This window comes from Pleuronectes platessa, chromosome 8, assembly GCF_947347685.1.
Source record: "Pleuronectes platessa chromosome 8, fPlePla1.1, whole genome shotgun sequence".
NCBI classification, from domain to species: domain Eukaryota; kingdom Metazoa; phylum Chordata; class Actinopteri; order Pleuronectiformes; family Pleuronectidae; genus Pleuronectes; species Pleuronectes platessa.
Genome location: NC_070633.1, coordinates 13,190,036 through 13,214,679, shown reverse-complemented (window position 1 = coordinate 13,214,679; position 24,644 = coordinate 13,190,036). Strand labels below are relative to the sequence as shown.

Sequence of the window (24,644 nt, the reverse complement as noted above, 5' to 3'; positions counted from 1 at the left end):
TGTGGGTACAGTTCTACACTAAGCTTCTTTCCTAAATGCCATTTAAACAAGAAACCTGGCTTCTGGAAGTGGGGCAGGAGATTAGAGAAATCTGGTTTCCCCAGGTGCAGTTGTCCTGGGGAGAGCAAATATGTCTGCCATGTTTACACCTAACCAGGTTTCTTATCAGCTCTTTCCATGTTCACATGTGCATGACGACGGACTAGAGACAGAGTGTGACGATGATTTCGAATTTCTTCCACTGAAATTGAGATGAACAAAAATGTGTCCCCCAGAATGTCTTTTCATTTGATGACACTATCACTGTAAGGGAAAGCTTCACTCTGCCTGTCACAACAGTGTAGACTTGCTAATACAGTGACATTAATAAAAGCAATGCTATGAAGGTAAAGGTAGGATAAAACAATATCAATGATTATTGCAATACAATTGTTATCAATAGCAATAGAACAAAAGTCCAATATATCAATATAACTCTCAGATTTCTAAAATATTTAGCTTTTTATCAAATGTTGGTCTTTGCTCATGAAGACTTGAAAGTCACAAGCTTCACTCAGGAGGAAGAATATGTTTTTAAACTTAAAAGAAATAATGTAGCATTCATCATGTTTATATCTGTATTAAGTTATATAAACGTTATGTCTTGATATCATTGTTTTGCCATGTTGTCCAGCCCTAAAGTAGAAACCAGACTGTAGACCCAGATCACTACAGTGCACTTAGAGCACGTTCAGCAGTGAACCTGGTTTCTGTGAATAAACTGCTCGTTTAGCTGCATGTTAACGCACCATTCGCCTGACGTTTTATTTGCAGGTGTGTGAGTGCAAACTGGTGTCGTGAAGTCAAGTGCTTCCCTTTGATACGATGAGTAGGAATAATGTTTTGTCAATAGCAAGATTTGTCAAGAGCACATTGTGCACCTTTAACTGCAGAGTTTATGGGGAAAAATCGTATTACCAATGCGAGGTCCCTCTGCCAGCATTTAATGATGATGGACTATTTGCCATGTGCTTATGAGCCGTTATAGTCTGCGTTTATATGTCTATGAAACAAATCTGTGGTTCAGGGTGCGTCTGCGAAGGGGCCTCGCCTCTTTTCGAACCCTGCGAAGTTCCTGAGCCTCCTCACAGCTCCCCTGGTCACTCTGTCGTCCGGCTGTCTTTGATGATGAATGCTTTATATGTGGGGCTGGGCATTGGTGAAGGACACGTGGTTGTCCGGAGGTATGGCCACTCCAAGGGACGCACATCGATCTCTCAAACACTTGTGCTGTTTAATGTCAGCACTGCCCTGAGGAGTTTACTGATGGCTCCCTCTAATCCCCTATTCCTGCAAGGAACATGTGAGGCACACACATTAAATTGTGGTGAAGCTGTGTGTGTGTGCGTGTGTGTGTGGTCGTGTGTGTGTGGTCGTGTGTGTGTGTGGCACAGGCTTGTCAGCCTCGCCTCTCACCCTGGTCGTCACAGTCACGCTGGACTCTGTACTCTATACCTGTTGCCAAGCAACCAGGACCTCTGTCACACCAGTAGCTCCCCGATATCAACACGACGCCTGGAGGAGGGAGGAATGAGGAGTTTGGGCACATACCCAAGTTGACAAAAATTGATCGACAATTTATACCCAGTGTAACAGTGAAAAATCGCCTCCTCAAAGTAACCTATTTCTCTGAGAGGAACCCTGAAGGATGTCCTACCTGCCTGAGCGGTGGTCTCTGCACAAGCTTTACACTCTAAACAGGCGCCTTCCCTCCATGAACAAAGACGTGGATGTAAGTTAGAGCCCACAGATATCAGACTCAATTTCACTGATTGGTCTTCCCAGACTGATTGTTATTCTCATCAGGGATCCTCTTTCCTTAGTTATGTAAATGAAGAGTCAAGCCTTGGCGTTAATTCTCTTAATTCCAGAAACTGAATTTAAATGGCATGTGGACCCATCAGAGTCAAGAGTCACTGCTGGAGATGATTCACACACGTGTTCTGTTGTCCTTTGTTCAACATGATGCTTCTTTCAGTCTTTGTCCCGTTAGTGGTCCATCAACAAGACATCTTCAGTAATTATTATAGTAATTATCATTGTGGTATAATAAGCAGTCCCACAAAATTGAAAGCTTTCTGCAGAATTAGGTAATTGGTTTGTAACTGCTTGCTCGGCAGTTATTGAAAGATAATATATATTATATTTTAATATATATGATTCATGTTATTTATTCACCCAGGAAAGAACCATTACAATGCCTTTTATTGGTTTCCTGGCAGAGGTAATCATGTTTTATTACAACAACAATGTGACAGATATCAAAAGCACTAATGAAATCACGAATACATTTTATAAAAGTCATGCAGGACATTTTATAAAATTATTCGAAGGGTACCAAATGGAACCAATCGCCTAAAACCATAATAATAACCATGACCAATCCAAATCAATAACTTGAAGACCAGGAAACAAGGTTTCTGAACACCCACAACAGATCAGCTGCCAGAACGGAGACTGTCCAGCTTCTGCAGCAATGAATTGATTTCATCAGTCAAAAACAATTTAGCAGCTTTAGATATAATTGGAGCCAACAGAGCAACACATGTAAAAGCTTATTTTCCCACTTTAAGATACTTACAGTGTCAGACAGTGCTACTATTCAGTATCAGTTTAATGTTGAATCACAGCAGTAAAATTGAGCTGTATAATGTTAAATCTGACCAGGGTGAATAAAAGCTGTAATTATAATAAAATAGTGCTGAGCAAGTGACAATATATCATCAGATGTTTAGAAACCCACTGTTTCTGCTTTAGACGTTTCTGTCGGTAATGTTTCAAATCCCTGAGTAGGACGGATGATACCAATGCCATTATCGAATCAGCTTATCAGTCTGATTCTAGGCACGCACGTGACTCAGGTGTATGGAATCTCTCTCTGCTGCTGTTTTCATTTAGTCGCAGAGGCTAATTTTATAACATCGTAGGATGTTAACCCTCTGTAATGGATTTACTACTCGGTTAAGGAGCAGTGGCCCTCGTGTGTAGATTGTAAGATACGTGGTATACCTGGAATTTAATCCCGTGTTATGTAGAAATATATCTGGTGTTACTACCCATATTTGAAATGACTGTCATTCCAGCAGGGAGTTTAATGACGTTACTTTGCATTGCACAACTGGACGGAACCAGAATGTCACTCGCACACTTCGACCAAGTCCCAACAGTCCCCTTGTGGGAATGCATTTAAATTCACCGGATCCAGACTTTTATTTGGATCTGGTGCTTTGGAAAATCTGGAACCAGTTCTCACTTTCCATTTCTTACAGGACTGCTTTATTTATGGAAGTGTGAAGAAGCCCCTTAAACTGTCTGGTATTCAAATCACCCGAAAAACTAAGAAATGATGTAACTGTTGAGTTTTCTAGAAAATATTGACTGACAGCACAATGTAAAATGATGACATGATAAACAGATGTGTCCATATTTTTCTCTATAAAGCAACAGTAATAATGCTAAGGTAAAAAAAATAATGCACAATCACTTTTGCTTCTTAAGTACGAGTAATTTATTTTTATTTTCTAAACTTTTACAATAGAGAGAAACAGACTCAAGCCCTTTGTCTGCACCAGGTGATGAAGGTGAACACTTAGCTGTACTCAGAACGCTGAGGGGGATGGATTCCAGATGACCCGTGTGCATGTTATCATAAGGATATCAAATGGAAAAACAGACTGGTCGAGGAGAGCAGACGCTCGAATCGATAATCCCCTCACCTTCACGCAGAAGAACCGAGATGAAGTAATATCAGAGAAACGTGGCTGTTGCAAAGATGAATTGGCCTGTCCCTGTACGGCGAGGCAATATTCAGCAAAATCCATTCAAGTTGACTCCCGGCAGACTCGGGCAAACGTCAGAGTAAGTTGACAGGGTGTAAGGATAATAACTGACCGAGGCCTGATGGCAAGACACGCTTCAGACCTGCTGCTCGGTATTCAAAGCTCCGGCAGGAGAAAACATGACACGTTGATAAGCACCTACAACAGAAGTGACCTCTGCCCTCATCACACAGGTCCGCTTAATGAAACTGATCCTGTGCACGAAACACAAAAAGAGCTGCTGGATCTCACCCTGTGCGTGTGTGTGTGCGTGCGCTGCACAGTTAGTCACACTGACTGACACCCCTTTGTGTTGTGTGAACACACAGGACTCCTCCTACACACCAACACACACAGAGTCAGGGCCACTTCTCTAAAGCTCCTTTGAACATGGAAAAGGAAAGAGATGTCACTATTTGTCCTTCCTCTCCTGGTATCAGTGTCCGCTATTGATCCATCCTCGAGTCTATCGGTTCTCATTACCAGTCCTCAGTAACTTATCTCAATTGTTATGGCTGCAACTGCTTCAAAAGGCCCAACCGGCTCTGTGTCTCTCCCAGGTCATCCTTTATAGGACAGGAGGAACGGAGACGTCTGGCGAGTCCTAATAAAGACATATCCCCTCCGAACAAATCAATGCTGACAGTGTGTTTGCATAGATTAGGAGATTCTGGCACACACTGATTTCTCATCAGACACATGATGAGGAGAAGAGAGATTGGCATTTGAGCGGCGCAGCATTGCACGGGCAAGACTGATTTGATTTTGTTTGCATTTCATCTGCCACCGCTGATGGAAACGATTTTGATCCACGTGTCGTATTGTCACCGGTGCCGCAAACCCTCTCAGGTGGAAAATACATGCATTTCACATTCCTAATATAATAAACCCCCGGTAACTGCTCTATACAGATGGGGGAGATTATATTTTCTTTGTTGATTGAACCGGATGCTCACAAGGCTTCGACAATGAAAAAAGAAGATGATCTAACGCTTTTTTTTTTTTCCAGTTTACAGTGGAATCATGAATGCAATATAAATATTCTTCTTTTTATATCACCACATCTCATTGCAAAACTGCCATAAAGGAATATAACCATATGCTTTTACCCCCTGAGTTATCAGCCCCAGCTCCTGTCCTCTGCCAATCCTTTGAAATCGAAATACCTCCTATGACGTGGTTGGTAAATCTTTTAAAACCATCTATCGCTCTCTGAACAGAACTAATAAAGTATGGTCGCCCCACAGGGCTAACCCCTCCATCTGCAAACCAGGCAGGATTCATTTGTATAAAATATGTATTTTCTGATTGACTAGATCCTGGATTGTAATGTGATGACATATTTAATTTCTGATCTAAGGGGGAGATAAGCTAGGCTCAGCTGAAATGATCTGTAACCTTTATTTTAATACCGCATTACTTATCCCTGGTATTATGGCAGCCAATCCCGTCTCTCACACAAACTCCCGCCCACTCCCCCCTCTCTCTGGCCCTGCATTACACGTTTCCTTACCCTCTTTTCCTTTCCATCAACAGCATGGAGGTATAAATAGGAGACATATGGGGGTTCCTGTTACATGATGTTTGGTAAAAAGCAGTGGCGAGTTCACTGTCACTTAGTGGTCATCAAAAGTCAGGTGGATCCAGGCCAGTCCTCCTAATAGCTTTTGGTCCACACAACAGTGATTAAACGTGATCTCTAATGGAATATTGAAGAACAGTCCTGCTGCAATTTAAGCAAAACCTGATAGGTCGGCCAGCCAGGATCTAATGAACAGAAGGAAATAAGAGAATCAGGGGGGAAGAGGACTATAGAGTCCTAAATGAACAAAATGGCCTTGTACCACCTGCTAAGCATCGATCAGTAGCCAAGGGGACTAATTGATAATGCATTATTTGCTGCAACCCCATAATGGGACTTGTATTTCATCCTGTCCTTGATTGCGGGACAGAGCTGGAAGGATTTGGCCGTGAAGCACCGAAAAGCAGATGGCAAGGTGAATTGTTCCCGTGACACATCTGTCAGCGTGTTCTATTAGGCTTCGCAGGCGGGTCAGCGCCGCGTCTGTCTCTGCGTGTGTGTCGAGGCAGACCTTCCTCAAAGCAACGCACCACACTCCCAGTGAGCAGGAAGTCAAAGTGGATTTAATTGAAGCCTGTGTTGGTCTGGCTCTGAGACAACGGCAAGTGCGTTCGGAGCCGTGAGAGGAAACGGAGGCAGGAAGAATTAAACACCAAGCAGCTGTGCTGATTGATCCCACAGATAGACTCCGACAGAACGCTGCACCTCTCCGTGTCTCCGACTTTGCACGAGTCGTGTTTTTATTTGGAAATTTCAAGTGCACAGGGTCTGGTCCCTTGAAGTCGGTCTTGACATGCAGGAATAATGAATTTCAAAATGAACCGCAATTAGTGGAACAAAAGTGGGGAGGAAAAAAATAATTACCATTTGTCAAACAAACAACGCGCGCGTTCCAATCTCCCACACTCAGAGCTTTTGTCCTCCCACCAAAATATATCCAGCGTCAGCCTCACACTCTGCCTTCTCTCGAGTCATTTAGCATTTGTCAGTCTCACAAAAGCTGTGGCCTTGCTGGAAGTTGGAATACATTCAGCAGTCTCAGTGGTTCTTTCCTTCTGAATAGTTGCAGTTTTTTATTTACCGCGTCTGGTAAATACGGACATGTTATCAATACAGACCCTTAAGCTCTTGCGGTTGTCATGTGGTGCTTTCAGTAGCATGTGCTGCTAAAAAGCATTTAAAAATGTGTTATTATATCAAATTTATCATTTTTGAATAACATAAGATGAATGCTTCTTCCTGCCACATAACGCGCTGCAATCTAACCTTTCACTGGTGATGCACAAAGTCTGTGTACCTTCCTGGAAAGTGGAAATATTTGCTTGCATCAGTCTAACCGTAGTTCCAGGCCTTCCATGCCCTGACTGTGACATCTGAATAACATCTGTTCTGAATGCAGCAATGAAATGCAGCGAAGGCATCACCCGGGCCACTTGTGCTGAGCAAATAGAGGCCAGAGTTGCAAATGTGTTTGGATTTTTACGACGTTCCTCAAATCGCTCTGCTTTAACAAGGTGGGAAATCGGAATGAAGAGAAGAGCAGAGTACAGCCAGTAAACTGCCTCCCCGCCTTGTTATTTTTGATTATAGGCAATGAACAAGGTTTGATAAGTTTCTCATTTTACTCTTCTTCTCATTGTAATGTAATTTCGTCTTTAAGCTTACCATGGAAATAAAAGACGTGCGTGTTGTGCTCGCGGAGGGAGACGGAGGGAGGGAGTTTGTGGTGTCAGTCAGCACCTGCTCTGCTCAGAAACAGTTGGGCGGGGGGGTATTGTGCGGGAGCTGACAGCTAAATAGTCCGCCGAGATCTTTGATAGGCAGAGCAACTCAGTGACTGACAGTTAATGCTTTGTGTGTTTGGGCCCCAAGGAAACTTCCCGTATAGGTATTTTGCAGACTCCTCCAACAAACATCAACTCGCCGCATTCTCCTCCATTTTCCACTTGAAGCTGCAGGGTGTCCTGGGTATGGGAAAGTGGCGGCGTAGAGAGAGAACTATTTATACAGTGAGGGAAGAAGAATAGCTTCGATCCTCTCATGGAGTGCTGTGTAAGAGATGGAAATATGTCACAAATATTACATTTAATGCAGGTATAAATGTTACGATACCATTTTTCTTTTCCAAACAGTTTTTTCGATACCTGGACTTTGCAACCCAGTTCGTTTAAACACAATAACAACTCGTATAATGTATATTAACAGCTGTATATGCTACTAGGCCTGTATGAAAGTGATCGTTGTTATTACTGACCACATTTACAATATTCTAATATTAACCAGATTAAGCCACTCGTCACAATAAGGCAATACCATGCAAACTGCATTTTCTAATTGGCCTTATCCTGAATAAAACCCATACTTTGAATAAAAACTAATCAAATTAAGTGGAGTGATCTGACCTGGGTGTAAACAAGATGGAAACATAGAGTTGGAGTTGTACCTTTTACAAATTTGCAACTTACATTAAATTATTTCAGGTTGGGGTTTTAAAACTGGTGGACGTAATGGCGTAGTGAACATTATGTTGGTGTGAGTCATAATTAGACTGTGCTCTGTAACACAGCAACGAGAAAATTAGTTTCTTGCTTTGTGGTTGTCAATAGCAATAACAATTTATTGTTTGATACGAATAAAGTTTCCAAAGTTTGCAAATTCTTGCATATGATACACATCACTGCTTTACTTGAGCGAATTTCCAGCATTGATCACAACCAATCTGCTGACATTTTAGCTAGTTCTGGCTTGTGCTACCTTACTAGACATCCCATCTTCTCTTCTCTAAAAGCACCACTTGCCTGTGGCAGTGCAGCACATCTGCAGTCTTGGATGGCTGGACTCAGCAAACGTATGTAAACCCGTAAAGATCACATTGTACCTTGAGAATTTGCTGCACGGCCTCAACTAAATCAAGAGCCGGACCATGAATTTGCCGGCTGATGCACTTTGGGTCAGGGGCGGGTGACAGAGTGAAACACAGCCAGGCAAATTGTGTTCCGCCTCATGTTTCAAGGAATAAAAGCACAAGTCAACGATCAGCATGTTCCTGCCCTCATGCAGCACTCCTGGAATTGTGTGGTAAACCTTGCGACCACAAAAAAAACACACAAAAAAGGGAAAATGCAGACGGCGCACGTGTTTGAGGAAAACCTTTTTTCGCCAGAGCGGCTGTTCATTGAAGCGTGTTGACAACAACAAGAGGAGCCGTCCTGGTCTGGGAGCCATCAGGAGCAACCTTTAGGATTTTTATGTGATTCAAATTAATAATTCATTCATCCACGTTGTTTTTTCGACCATGTGTTTGTTTTTCTGAAGATGTTTGTTATTTTATTTTTTCTTCCTCCTCCCGTCTTTCAAGAGACCGCAGAGCATCATGCATTTAAAGGGCAGTCAAAAGGGAAGAGATTCAGTATTCAATCAATTTAACTTTCAGGGTCTTTTTATTTATTTAAAAACCTAACAAAAAGCTTTATTCGGGAATCAATATTGGGATGTGTTTCCGTTGTTATATTCAGGTGGTTTGTGTTAGACATTTAATGCAGTCACTTAAGGAAGAAAAGCCTAATATTTATTGATCGCAGCTTCTCACTTGAGATCGATTGCTGCTTTTCTGTGTCTCATGTGATCATAAATGTTGTCACTTTGGGTTTTGATGAGAGAAAAGAAGCAATGTAAACCTGTGCTTAATCAAATATTGTTTGATTAAGCAAATAATCTAATTGAGGACCACACCTTTGGATCAACATGTCTCTTTTCTTTATACATCAGTTATATTAGCTTTTTGTCCTTTTTCAACAATTCTATCACGTGTGCACGTTATTCCAGCTCCACCTTCCGGGAACCTGCCACCTGGGATATATATCGAACCAGTGCTCAGGGGTCTTCTCTGTACTTTCACTCCTTTTATTTCCTCTCAATTTTCAGCGTCGGGTTATTTATAAAGTCCACAATTCTCTGTCTTGCTGTCTCTATCTACACTATTAATAATTAATACAGTCACATCTGAACAAAGAAATAAATATTTAAAGGCTCAATCCCTGTTTGGTCTACAGCACTTCACCCCCATCCCATGCTTCACATTATAGTTGATTTTGAACCTCGATGACACGGCCCACGCTGGGATGAGAGCCATGCGGATTCAGTGTCATTCGGGGGCTCAAACACAGTACTGATTTTTTTTATGCATCTTCTATTTATTACGCTGCATGTCAAATGTTAAATATACTCATTTTTATCATGCCAGGAAAATAAGCGCTGGTTTAAATATATAAAATATATAAAACTTAACATCTGCTACATCGTGAGACACATTCCTCATAAACTTCTATTTATACATTTGAGGCTGTGTGTAGTAGGTTCCTTTTCTGCTGCTGCTGTCTCCTGCAGAATATCTTGTGTGTCGTGGTGCGAGGGCGGAGGATAAGACTTGTGGGTATTTACTTTGTCCCACACATCTTCTGGAAGGATTGATTCCGAGACACACCAGTGCTCTGTATCGACATCACAGCAGACCGTCAAGCCCGACCGTCCAGAGGGTTCTCGTGATGTGGAAAGTCGTTGTTTGTGAGTCGTGGCTTTACAGATTGTAAGCACATCCTCATTTCTTAGCAAGGTTAAGCAGGTCCTGTAAATGCAGGAAGGGCTGCACACTGGTTATGTGCCATAAGGCAGGGTATGATTTTTTTTTTTTTTTTATGTAAGATGAGGAACTTTAGTTTGAAGTTAAACTGCTTAAATATCCACCTGCTCTGAAATACTGAATTCAAATCTTAGTCACTGACGCACTGTAAAGGTAAATATCATTCATCTGAGTTTTTTTCCTACTTGATATAAACGGTTTAAAAATCTAAGTAAATATAAACTCTGTTATTGAAGGGTTGTTTGTTAGATCAGTTACTTATAGAAAATTACAGAGCAGAAAAAAATCGACATTGCTTTATATCAAAACGTTTGCAGTAATTAGAAAATAGGGTAAAAAATATAAATAGCGAATTAGTTCACATACAGACATTATGACAAAATACTAAATACTAAAAAATATTAGAAACAAATTCAAAGTGGTTCAGAAATATGAACAAATCGTGTTGAGTGCTGCAGAGAGCCTGCGTGTCCCTCCAGGGTGTTTACTGAACGCTGTGTGCTGTTGTGCTGAATATTTACATTTGCCCACATACCTTCATTGGATTATTGAAAACCTCTGCCTTCTAACTCAGACAAACACCGCCGACCCATGGCCCAACAGGGACTGACCGATTGAGAGGAGGGGGGGGGCCTAATGCAATCTGTATGGCACGGTGCACTCGGCAACCAGATGGAAGGCAGGCGGACTTACCTGAAGCAGCTTTCCTTATTTACTTCAGCGCCCAAGGCCATGTCAGACAGGGGGGGGGGGGACATGTTAGCCCGAGCAAATGATCACGGCTTTCATGTGGTTAACGTTCTATCAGATCCTCCCACTCTGCAGAATGTAATGGAAGCAGAGGCAAAGTGCTCCAGGCCTTCACCTCGGACGTGTTCTCATTCGAGTCAGGACAAGGTGTGTGCGGGAGATAAAGGAGCAGGTCCAAGTCACTCCCGGCCTGAAGACTGTGGCATACACAAGATTCTGCTCTTGCCAATCATCGGGGTCAGGATATAGGATGGAGAGTAATTACAACAGGGGCCCTTTGGTAAGGGCACTGTGGTAAATCACAGCACCGCCTCTGTTGATGTCTATTTGCGTGTGTGTGCGCTATTAACGAAAGGTTAGGCAAACTAATTATGGAGGGGACAGTGTAAATAGAAAGATCCAATGGAATTAATGTCCATTTGATGCTATCACTTCTGGATTTTGTTTTGTTAGCCTGTGAAATTGTGGAATACATAAATGGAAAGCGAATTTTGTTGCCTGACGTCTGCGCTCGGCGACACGTAGAAGCTATTCTGAAACTTTGTGCATCAATTCATTATCGCGTTCCAAACCTGTGAACACCTGTGCAACTAAAAACACGATCCGAGCATCACTTGTGTACACAGCTCAGCCGCATTGTTGAGAGATCGTGTGCGAGGTGTTGTGTTGCTGACAAATACTGGAAAGTGAAATGTCTCGCCGGGTGAAGATCTCGATCTCCCGTGGCATTCAACATGTTTACATCATTATTCCTTATCACTGCTACTGAGCCCAAAGCTTTTTCACTCAACGTCTCCTCCCACCCCTTGCATATGCAGATCTGAGGTCTTAGTCACAGCAGCCGAGTTCCTCCACGACTTGCGATGGCGTTCTTTGTGTCCTGCACCATTCACACGTGTTCGCCCCGCTGCCGAGACTCCACCCGAGTCTCCTTGGAGTGGCATTGGGCTGAACCTGGCCTGGATTGATTGGAGCGGTACCTGCTCGCCTGTTTGTCAGCCATGAATAATCTGTAACGACATTCAGAGCATCAGCGGGGGCCTTGCAGCGTGCATTCATTGTGGAGAATGGACAGCTCAATCAAAAGAGGCTCTTGAATAGCTGGTCATAACCGGAGGCAGAGCCTTGACCCAGAACGCTGTCCCACTGACTCTAGTCGCAACCTCGCCAACGTCCCCGAATGGGCGGCCCGACTGCTGCGTTCACCGTGGAGGCAGAGCTTCTATTTTTTCTTTTTTTTTTTACCTTCCCCCTCCTCCCTCCCCCTCTTCCTGTCTCCGTTGCTGTTTAATAGAGCCATGCCTCACTCAGAAGGCCACCATATCCTTGTTAGGAGACAGACACTTATGGCACCACCTGCCATTCTTAGCTCTCCCCATCAGAAAGTGTGGGCCACCCATCACCCCGCTGCTTAACATGGTAATGGAAGTCTGAGGACTGGATGATGAAGAAGTGGTGCCCTTGGCTTTGTGACCGGGGGTTAACTTTGGAATTTGTAATATTTAAACATAGAACTACCGTAACTGGTTGTTAGAGTATAGAACCAATACCAATGCATTAAAAAAAATATATCATCCCAGTATGGAAGTGATGATTGCTCTCACTGCTGATGGCCACAAACACTTTGAAAAAGTAATACAGAGCATGAATAAAATATAACTTCTTTATTATGTTGTTTCATAACTCTGGTAACCTAAACAAAATCTAGGAATGCACAACAATGAACAAGTTTGTCGGTTACTCTTTCTTGCTTTAGAGCTGTCTTTGTTATTTAATAATAATAATAATAACAACTTTATTTGTATAGCACTTATCTAAACAAGAATACAAAGTGCTTCACAAAATCAAAAAAATTGAAAAATGAACAAAAATAAAAGGTATTAAATCTGGTTCAATTTAAGGGCCAAGTCCTAACATAATAGAGAAAGACCTTAGTGTGTGGTTTGGATGCAGTTTCCAAAGTTTGCTGCTGCAGTTTGTCTTTTCTTCCCCTTTTGCCTCTGTAAGCTCCTCGTGCTCTCTTTCAACCACACGGGTACAACCCCTTCAAACTGGAGTCTTGCATGTGTTTTACTTGTGGGACTTTCCAGAGAGTCATGTAGTGAAGCTGTGAGCAGGAAGCGATTCTTGGAAAAAGAACACTCCAGTTTTATGTGGTTGAAACTTATAAACCCTTGCTCATTAAAGAAGTGGCTTCAGATCGGTATCTAGATCCGCATACGTGATGATTCCCGACCAGGTATTTTTCATCGAGACATTTGCGATGCTAGAACGTCTCTACTTGTTGTTGTGTTCCTGTTTTCCGGCTGATTCCTGCTGCTTAGCTCCAAAAGTCATGTTTTCTTGGACAGGCCCGGCTTCTTTCATGTGCCGGGTCTTTCATGTAGGAGAGGTTAAGTAATTGGTCTGGGGAAGAGCACATTGTGGGTCTCTTGAAAAGAAGCTCTGGACACTGGTGGAGCTGATGATGACACTGATGCCACCCAGTACAAAGAAGAACCACAGGAGGAAATAAAACACTTAGAGGCTGCCCCTGGCTGCTCGCCGGGCTGAGCCGACAGTGCATTCTTAAAAGCGCTCATCTGTGATGTCTCTCCTCAACCATTGTGAACTCTCTCCCTTGAAATGGTGCACTCCCCTGATGTAGAGTCACCCAACCCTAATCCCACTATATCCACTGATGAATCCCAGCCACACACACGCTGGGGATGCCGTCTAATTGAGTTTCCTTGGTCACAATGAACACACACTCAGGACCTGCAAGTTCCAGTCCTTGCCTTTGATAAGCAAATGACCCCTATGGAATTGAGGTCACAGTCTGCGAAAACAAGAGCGCGGGGGAGAAAAATAAAGTCCCACACTCAGACAAGCCCAATATCGACTCGCCCGGGATTGAGTCCAATGACGTTTACCCTGTGTGTGCTGAGCCCCTGTTGGCTCAGGGGAAGATTCACCCCTCACACACACACACACTGACACACACACATACATACACCCTCACACTCAATTATAGAGAGATGCTCTTGTCTCTTGACCCAGTGTGACCTCTGTCCTATTGTTAGGTGTTATTGTGCATGTCTAACAGTGGCAGCTGGTGACTTAAAAAACTGGGGAGGACAGGAGGAGAACCAACACACAACTTCATGTTGTTTTACATTGGTGAATTTATGGTCTGCTCAATGTTCAACAAACATCCAGTGTGACATTAGGAACCTCTCAGTTCAACTAGGGGTGATGCATCAGCTGATCACTTTCAGTAGATTCATAAGGGAGTATCACAAACAATGATAATTTGCAAAAAAGGAAAAAAAGAAATCAAAGATGAATAATTAACCCTGTGAGGCATATTGTTGCATCTAGTTTACCAGAAGCAAGAGAGCATCAATTAACTAATTATACCAAAGACTGCTGGAAAATGAGCACTTGAAAAAAACACCAGTGTCCTAAGAACTAAGTCAAATGACAGAAACCATCTTTAAAAAAAAAAACAATCGTTCAGCTTGTACTTTGGCTTTTTCGTTTGGGCCAAGTCCCATCCATTATCATGGAGGAGGCGAGTGGTGAACCGGAGCTCTCTGTCTAATCACAGACACCATGTGTTGCTGCCGTCGCTCAGAGACCAAATGTAACCGACGCGTCCAGTGCTTGATTAAGAGAAAAATGATTTAAATAGTAGAAGGAAAAAATGTTGGACTCTGTTGAAAAGTTTAAAAAAAGTAGTTTGCAATTTGCATCTTAATCATTTTTCAAATATTCTACTTCTGCCACAGTCTCATACAAACAGTGGTGGAGAATCGCAGATGAAGTTTGGACATTTTCATTGTACCAACGTGAAGTTATTATTGTTTTCTGCTTGTTGATTGGTCAGGAAGAACACAGCCTCTTCTTCAGCATCCTTTTTTTTGCGCATTTTAACCGAAAACAGTTTAGCATAAAAAAAGTGTGTTTCCCCCTCTTGCCTCCCCTGCAAGTGTCCCTGTTGATGCTCTTCAATCAGGATTTCAATAATGGCTTTTTTTTCCAAGGAGAGAGAGAAAGTATTTAAATAAACTATTCGGAGATTTTATGATTTATTTCAACCAATTACTCTTTTTTTTATATTTTATATTTTCTTTCTCATCCTGAACAAAACAAGAGAAGTAACCTCCTCGGCCTGTGTGCTGCAGCGTCCTCTGATGTGAAAATAGTCTTGCTGTGCCACAGATTAGAATAAAACACATTACAGTGAATGTTTGTGTGCTCTTTGTGTGCGTGTTTGTGCCAGTGGATCTAGTAATAGCTTGTATTGTACTCGACTGGCTGAAGACTTTGCACCAAGCTCTAGCACGCTAGAGTTAGGTCAGTTAGTTTGTGAACTCAGGCTCTCTGCATCTCTCCCGGTCTTTATTTATTCTTTATGTTTCATTTGTTAAAACTCAGGAAGTCTCGAGGCAGAAAGGGAGTCCCCTGATTGGATGCTTTTACAGATCCAGGCTCTGTATGCAGTGTACGACTAACAAAGACCTTTTGATTAACAGAAATGTCACAGGACATCAAAATCCTCTGTTCCCTACTTTCAGTCTCAGTTTGATTTACTCACTGAAATCTCTTAGAACTTTGTCAACTTACAGGCAGCACTGAATGACTTGTTTCTTTTTTAACTTAAGGTGGAAATATTTGGTTATTTATCATCAAGTATCAACTCTCTCTATCAAGGACATTAAACATGGAAGACCAACATGAGTTCAAGGTTCAAGTGCTTTACTGTCATTGTGCTAGTACAACGGAATTCTTCCTCAAATCAAATGAGAGCCGGGTGGGAACTGCAAAGTGGTGCACGGAGGTTTTTGTTGCTTAGGAAGTAGGTAATACCTTTAATAATGCAGCAGGTAACACATCATAACTTCATTTACACAAGAGCAACAATTTATTTTACACAACTGTTTAAATTGTCTAAAGGACTTGAGTGTCCGTCACGCAATTGACCCCTTAACACAGGAGAAATCTGACCATAGCTTGAAAGAGTGAAAACCCAGATAGTGGTTGTTTCTATTTTCATTATAAGCGTAGGAGTTTTGGTATTTTTACAAAATACATATCACAGCTTCACTTTAACCTTGACACTGGCAGATCTCAGAGTTGTCAACCACCTTTCTGTGAAAATTAAGCTATTAAAAAAAAAAAATACTTCCTCAAATTATCTGTCTGGTTAAATATCCACTGCCACCGCAGTGACCACTTAAATACAAAGACAATGTGGTCTAGAGCATGGATTTTCTTGTCTTTCAGTCAGTCATCTTGTCTGTGCACTTTAAATATGTATTTTCCAAATAAAAGCGAGTGAGTTACACTTCAATAAAAAATGAACTCACCAGGGTTCCAGCCGTAAGTCCATTATTCATTCAGTGTCAATCGCATAATTGCCCCTTTAAATCTTCTCGGTGATTTCACTGAGGTTCGGGATATGAGCTCATTTGTAAAACTGGCTGCAGATCAAATGGGAAAGTGAGGGAGTCGTGTCATGTTTTAATTATTGTTATATAGCCATGTTACATGCACGCTCACTATCTCCCACTAAAGGAGGTGTTAATATTTTTTTTTGATTTTAACACCTCGGAGGCGACTCAAAATACTATTAGGAATCGATATAGTTGAGGTGTGTGTGTTTAGGTGTGTGTCTGTTTAGGTGTGTGTGTGTGTGTGTCAGTGGCCTATTTTCAGAAGGAAACACTTTTCCATGAATCAGTGCTTCTCTCGCCGTATCATTCATGAGTGATGTGCGTAAAGTTTTGTTTTACCCTCTCGCCATCTCTGTGGAATAGACTTTGGAAAACAACACTAAATAGCAGCCTGTCCAATTATTATTAACAGCTATAAAATTACAGTCCCATTTTGTTCACAAAGTGATGAGATTATTTTGTCCTACTTATTAATTGGAGTGAAATTGGACAGACTGACTCACAGCAGTGTTACTGGGAGGTGTCAGACACAGAAAGCAGGTAATTATGGAGACAGGAAGAGATAAGGAAACAGAATGCAATTACCCTGGCAAGCCGAGCTTCAAATTGCTCTTCTTAGGATTTCTCACCTCAGGTTGCCATTGTTCATGCTTTGCATCTCCATGCTGATCTTTATTCCCTTTACCCTCCAGCTCAAAGAAGAGTGATGGTTTGCATTAATTAAATGAATTGCTACTGTAAGTGAAGCCATGCAAAGTACACGGGACGTGGCTCACTGCTGTATTTCAAATGCATGTGTTCAAAAATACAAATGATTTTAAATGCATAAATTGTTATGAGCACATAAATCAAAACCATCAGATGTTCCCATTGTTATTCACATTCCAGCCTGTGAGGATTTCTCACAATTTAGTTTAATTTAACTTTCCGGTTTGAGGGCACTCTTCAGACTGATTTCATACGTTTTTTACAAGGCACACTGCAACTGTAATATTATTATTGCAGTAATGGATTCATATGTAGTATATATTTCCTATTCTAAGGATTCCATTAATTCCAAACACAAACATAAAAACCAACAAAAATGCCAATATAACAATTCCCCTCCCGGATCCCTCCCGAGTGTATAAGACATAATGTGCACGCTGCCGCTGCTGCTGCACTGTAAATACAGATGTATATTTAACCAACTCTCCTGCTGCGTTAGACTTAATTTCATTGTCTTTGTTTGTTGATGCTGTTGTGGAGTTTTTGCTCCGAACACACAAAATGTTACTGAATCAACAACTGTGCTTTAGATTGTGTACATTGGGAATTCGGGTGTTGTTGCCGTTGTATGAGGTACAAGGTGTTTCTTACTTACGTCATTTGGGGAGAAACTAATACTGCCAGTCTGCTGACTTGAAGCAAGGAGCCGGGGGGGGGGGGAAGAACCCTCTGGCAGGGGGTTCTTCTGCTCCATTTGTTCATTCTCTGTAGTGCCCATTTTGTTACTTTAGCCATTTGTTTTAGCTTTTAGGTGCTCCTTCAGCCTATGCTGCACACACACACACACACACACACACACACACACACACACACACACACACACACACACACACACACACACACACACACACACACAAACACACATCTGATAGAAGAGCCAGATTTGAGAGGGAGAAACAAAGAGACTAAATGGGGGCAAGCTCCTCAAAGATCCAGCCTCGCATCTCAAAAATAAATCAACCTTTGTTTATTGTCAGTTTTATTAAAGCCGAATTATAAACACACAGATATCACTTTTTTCCTCCTTTTGAATTTGTTGCACATGTGAGTCGGACATATGGACATAAGCGCTCCAGGGGCTGGATTTGCTGCACGTGTACTCGCATTCACTGTGATCACATAAAGCAAAATCTACCACTAATGCATGGGAGGCTGAAAGGAGGGGGGGGGGTCTGTCAGCGACCCTCAGAGCTACATATCACCGTATGGCTGCCAGCGATGGAGCCACTTCGCCTCGCTCCCTGACGGCTCCTGTCACTGCCGGGCCGACTCGCACTCTCGCTGCAGGATCCACACACACGTCTGTCTCAAATTGTTCATGAAAGATGACCCTTTTTTTTTTGTTTTGATGAATGCTCTGTATCAGCACAAGTGCTTTATGTAATTGCTATATATGTTTGATGGCCTGATAGGTGCCACTTAGTGGAGCTTACGTCAGGTTCAGTCTGGGGCTGGAAATGATCACTGCAGACGGATCAAGTGTGCGAAGGGAGTGCAAGAGTGTCACAAAGTGCTTTTATGGAAATCGCCGATGAAGAGCGGCTCTCCATTGAGACTCCAATACACGGAACTGTACACACTACTGCATCCGTCTTGGGGATGTGTCCTCTGTGACTGTGAAACTGCTCTGTGTTCATATGAAAGGTTCAACACCCCTCACTCCCAAAAGACCCCAGAGAGAAGAGATTAGACGGAGAGAGAGAGCGAGAGAGGGAGGGAGAGAGAGGGAGGTAGATAGAGAGGGAGGTAGGGAGAGAGAGGGAGAGAGAGAGCGAGAGGGAGGGAGGGAGGGAGGGAGAGAGAGAGGGAGGGCTGGAAGGAAAACGTGGCAATCTCTCTCATCATCCGTGAAAAGAAAATAGGACACATAGTCAGGATCAAGGTCGAGGCTCAATGTATAAAGATACCCACGGCTAACAGGTTCCATATCAAAGGTCAAATAAAAATGAAATGAAAGATAGCTTCTTAATATAGAAAAGACGAGCCCCTGACAACACCAGGTTGTTGTGTAGAGGAGAGTTGTCTCTGCTTTCTTCTTGAAAAGCAATAAATCTATTTTTCGCACCGTGTTGCTGCAGCAAATCAACAGTGTTGTGGAAAACGCTCCAAAGATGGTGAACTCTTCCCACTTCCTGGATTCAATAATAGTGAAGCCGCTCGCACTAAGCTTTTTTATTTGTCGGGGGTTTGTTAAAGGCTTCCCTGCTCCTTCCCAACTGTTGCTGTTTCAACTCGCTCCAAATTACATTGAGGATGGCTGTGAGGCTCTCTTTCTCATTCGCCTCAGTTGACAAGCACTCTGTTTATATATGATTACGCGTCTCTGCTTATTTATTCTGCCTGGCTTTTTCAAATCACTCTGCTGCTTTGGTTCAAGGTACAAAATCCCCAAAAAGAGTGTGTGTGTGTGTGTGTGTGAGTGTGTGTGTACGTGTGCATGTGTGTGTGTGCGCGTGTTCTTTCCATCGATTAATATTTACGGCCATTTCACTCCTCGCTGCCGTCGAATGAGCTGAAGGGAATCAACCTGCTATCGCTCGTTCACCAGTTCTGACGCTTGTTCCTCTGTGTTTGCTTCTTTGCAGCGCTGCCAGTCATGCAGGTGACAATTGACATCACCAGGCAGCAGGTGGAGAAGATCTTCGGTCTGGACGAGTACTGGTGTCAGTGTGTCGCCTGGAGCACCACCGGGACACAGAAGAGCCAAAAAGCCTACATCCGGATCGCTTGTGAGTGAACTCTAGAAATGATCACCGCGTCGTTCCAAAGGCAAACCCTGGCTAACAAGGCGCTTGCATAATGCCCAGCAGTGTGTAATAAGAGGATTGTTAGCAGGAGGACTTTTTTGGGGGCTGGAGAGGGACCAAGTTTCATTTAACAATTCGCCCAGAGGCCATTATGATGTGATGCACCACAGTGTTTTGCTACGATTACAATTTAGTTAAATCTTCTCCCTGTGATTCTCTGTGAAGAAAATATCAGAGGGAGACTCGGAGAGTAATGTGTCTGCTTGAAGGCAGAGTGAACTCTAAATTTGAGTATTCATGAGTATATTTTTCATTGGCTACAGTGTATCTGCAATGATCCCTATGAAAGTAACTGGAATAAAAACAGATTTGAAATTTATTGCTGTGCAGTAATCATAAATCCGTCCGGGGAGCGCAGAGACATCCCTCGCTGCAGCCTCAAAAGCTTTATTAGAAGAAGCCATTTTACATCGGAGTATTTTTAAAGCGTTCTGTCTATTAATTCCCACATAAATATGCAATATTCCAGACAGAGCGCAGCACAGCAGTGTCTCCAAACCACCAGATGTTTTGAAAACACACTTTCATTATCCAACCTTGTTTGAGACATCAACAAAGTCAGTTGGATGCAAGATAAGGACACACACGCTCGCTTCCATAAGGATGCTGTAGCGCAGATATGCACGTGCACACGTATACACATTCGTAAAGATTTAAGCCTTCCAGGACTGTTATATCCCACGTCTCCTCCAGTCCCATTGTATCGCCTTCAATTAAATCCAATGTCATGAAACTCTCGGCTCTTCTTAACGTTCCTCTCTGTATGATTGGTCGGGACAGGCTCAACATCTGTTTAAAGGAATCCACCCGCGGCTCGCAGCCACACCCCCAACCCCTCTCAACACAATAACACATTGTATCGCTCTGAGTCAAAACCTGGGGTGAACACGCATCAGATTTGCACCGACCCGCCTGTTATCAGCCGCCTGTCTCGCTCATCAGATACAAATAGACCTGCATTCGTGTTTTCCCCCAAAAGAAGAAAAAGCTTTGCCAATCTTACCTGCGTTATACACAGCCTTCGCTTACAGACAAATATTCAGCATGAGTTGGTGAAAGAGTAAGAGTATTCAATGAGACGAAATGTGAAGCCCCATGCAGTCAGTCAGGCTTGCAGGAGCTCTTGTCCAGGCGCCTCAGGGCTTTGTTTTCATGCGTCTGCTCCAAGCCCTCATACAGATGGAGGCTGGAGGCTGCGCGGTGCTGGAGAGGGCAGAATGGGTGGGAGCGGAGGAGTGAGGGGTAATGCAATTGCTTTTGCTTGATGCCGGGCCCCTCTGGCAGCAGACGAGCATCTCTGAACCAGCCAGGCAGCCTGTAATAAGCAACATGTTTGGTGCCACCGATCCCCCCCGTGTGGCTTAGGGGCCAACTGGAGTGCGACACGCTCAGCGAGGCGATGGGTGGACATTTAAAGAGTGGGGAATTTTAGAGACATTCTGCTCCAAGTTTTGCGGATAACAGTATCTCAGTCAAGCCTCATAAGCTTGAGCGCAAATATCCTAATTGGTTGTGTTTCTTCCACCAGACCTGAGAAAGAACTTTGAGGAGGAGCCGCAGGGTAAAGAGGTGGTGATGGACCAGGAGGTGTTGCTGCGCTGCCATCCCCCCGAGGGAGTGCCACAAGCCGAGGTGAGACAGGGATACAGAGGATATTTATAGGCCCACATACCGCATCCATTTACCCTTTCCTCACCAGGAGGGCGAAGAGCAAGAAGTGCCTCTGGATGAGCTCCACCACGCAGCAGACAATCCTGCACGGATAAATTACGCCTCTAATTATTCCCCCTTATTGATTTATTATCTCTCACATCTCTGAGAAGCCGTATATCACATCATCTCGTCACATCACTCACTGTGGGCATGGAGGATTCACTCCTCGTTTGACATCTCTAAAGGCCTATCCATAATTAATGGCTCTATTTGTCTCAGTCTGTCGCTATCTTACTTTCTATCTCTCTGCCGTCTCTCCGTGTCCTCTATCTCTCATGCACTCATGCACTTCCTTGTTCTGCTCGAGTCTCTGTCTCTGTGGTGTGTGTCTGTGGTGTGTGTCTGTGTGTAGAGGACCGGACAGGGGCCGGCTGTTCACCTCACCTGCCGCACCCCCCCGGCTCCCAGATAGGCACTAACTGCTCTGATAACAACCCCGGAGGAGGTCGGGCCACAGCGGCACACTAGCCAACCACAGCCGTACAGTGCAGGGACAGTTTGTGGGGGGGGGGGGGGGGGGTTGCCTTCCACAGCTGAGCAGAAAAGAACATCAGAGCAGAAGTCACCATCGGGAGAAAAAAGGGGTACAGGGCGAGAGAGAGAAAGCCCAATTACACGCGGCGAGTTATACGGACAACAATGCCGCCGTATTCTGTAGCTCCTCTCGAGACGGTACAAGGTCAAGTGAGAGCAGGAAAACAAGAAAGCCAATCTGAGAGTACACCCAAAAAAAATGGAATAACATCAGTTTTGGCTTTTGCAAGAGGGCACGGAAACTACACAAAGCATGATTAGTTTCCCTCACAGACCCCCAACAGCTACAGAGGCGACTACAAAATAAAGGCTGTGCTTCCTCAACAAAAAGGCAAAAAAAAACTTGAACATCCAGTGTGGTGTATAAATAAGTAAATTCCGTCACCATATCAAGCTTCATTTGTTCCTCCTCTACTATGTGTGATAGCATCAGAGACGTTCTAGCTCACAGCTTCTTCTTTTTTTTTCTCCATGTGAGAACCTCTCATCCGCAGCGTGTCTGGTCCCAGAAGAGCTTCAACACGGGAGGGGGGGGGTGCAACCTTTTCTATTGAGATGCAGAGCATTGTTTCTGACCGCTGACACCTATTTTCAGGTGGAGTGGCAGCGAAACGAGGATCTGATCGAGCCGGCGAGCGACCCCAATTTTTTCATCGCGGCTGACCACAATCTCCTCATCAGAAAAGCCCGGCTGGCCGACACGGGCAACTACACGTGTGTGGCCAAGAACATCGTGGCTCGCCGAAAAAGCACCTCAGCCACGGTCCTGGTCTACGGTAGGTGATGACTTCTCTCAGCAGCAAGGCAGAGCTCAGTGTGGAGACTGATAAGGAGTCTGGACCCTAGCATTCTAAATACAGAATCATAAGATCAGCTCCAGTAGATAAGTTTTGCTTGCATGTTGCCCACATCTTTATTCAAGAGCGTGGTATTTCAGTTTGAAGAGTTATTGATTTCACGTTCAGATTATATAATGCTCTCAGTCCAACACACCCTGCTTAGGCTTCGATTTCGTTCAGCTTCAGCTCCTCATACTGCTCCTATGTTCCCCAACCATTAGCACCAAGTTCAGTGATGAACGAATTTGTCCTGCCCTTGTTGTGAGTGTGTTATCTTTAGATCTTTGAGAGTCCCGTATTGGCGGTTACTTTAACCGGGTTCATGCACTCATGACAAAACCAGAGTTCTGCTGACCCCCCGGTCGACATGAAGCAGCAAAATCAAGGAGATCAAGTGTTTTCATTTAGAGAATCTGAGAAACAGCTCCATTTCTTTCCCCCCAAGGCAAAAGTTACCAAAACGAGGGCGGGGTCATTTCATTTGCACAAAAAATTCAAGTGCAGAATAAAAAGGACTGAGAGTAGAGGAGAAATGCAAAAGCAGACATTTAACATGAGCACAGAAGCAGCGGGATCACTGGAGCGCAATAAATATAAGTACAGGCAAAGTATATTTAAGTATGAGCACAGGGTTTTGAGTGAAAGCATTAATCTCAACGTGAAATCAATAAGTCCCGCTCTAAAACTGTCTTGAATAAAGATAGGAGAAAAAAAACATATGTCGTCCTGTGCATATCCTCCTTGTCCATGTTCTCTCACTTTGATGCGAGGAAGTTGGAATAACATATTCAGATCCCACAGAACAGCTGTAATATTGGAATGCAGTGAAACACACATGTGACATATGGGGACAGCTTGCAGGAGTTCTCCCTCTTCTGCATCGAGCAAAGGATTACATCATCATAAATAAGCACATAAAGAGATAGTAGCGTATCTGCACGTTAATTAGCACAACTTAAATGTTACTGGCAGCCGTTCCGCCAAAGCTGGCAGACTCTGATCTCGGGGCCGCCATCTTCCTCCTCCTCTGTAGTGGATCCAATACGAGAAGAAAAAATTGAATTAACAGCAAACTGTAAATAATGACTTGGCTTGATAAGCAGGCTGACCTTTATTAAAAATGCAGGGGAAAAGAAGCATAACTCCTGTCACAGAGGGTTCCACGGCTCCTGGCACAGCACCACCAAAGTTTTGCATACGTTACAGCCTGGTTTAATTCTCGGCTACATGCAAACAGCAAATGGAAATCACATGAATCACGAGAGCGACTTTGTGTAAGGAAATGTATAATCTGGCACGGTTTCTGACACCTGGTCCGGCTCTCGTGGAGGCTGCCAGAAAAAAGTCGATGTTATGAGGCGCTGTAAAGTCAGGGCAGGAATTCTTGTTTATTATCGTGCTGGTAGAGAAAACACCATATGCCACAAATATACAGCACTTTGTAAATGTCTGCACACCTCTTCAGTTTTTAAATTTGTTCTGCTATATCAATGATTTTTTTTAATTGAATTATTTAACTCTATCTTTATTTATCTATAAATATTGATTATTTTAGCGCACAAAATGTATTTTAACATTTGTGAAGTTCATGTGTTTTTTACTCTAAGTATTTTTCATCCCTTGTATAAACTGTCAGTGGGAATTATTTGATCTGATTCTGTATCTTATGCTGTTCTCATTTTGAGGTTGTAGCTACTTGAATATTAATTGCTACTTA

General features: G+C 43.2%; 1 protein-coding gene across 1 annotated transcript in view; it reads left to right on the top strand.

The window, feature by feature from the left end:
- The window catches only part of unc5a (unc-5 netrin receptor A), a 143,997-nt gene that overhangs the window by 74,899 nt on the left and 44,454 nt on the right, over positions 1-24,644 (top strand). Inside the window, exons 3-5 of the mRNA XM_053428121.1 lie at positions 19,620-19,763; positions 21,370-21,473; positions 22,684-22,864. Of these exons, the coding sequence (XP_053284096.1) occupies positions 19,620-19,763; positions 21,370-21,473; positions 22,684-22,864 (429 nt within the window). The remainder of the gene's footprint in view (positions 1-19,619; positions 19,764-21,369; positions 21,474-22,683; positions 22,865-24,644) is intronic.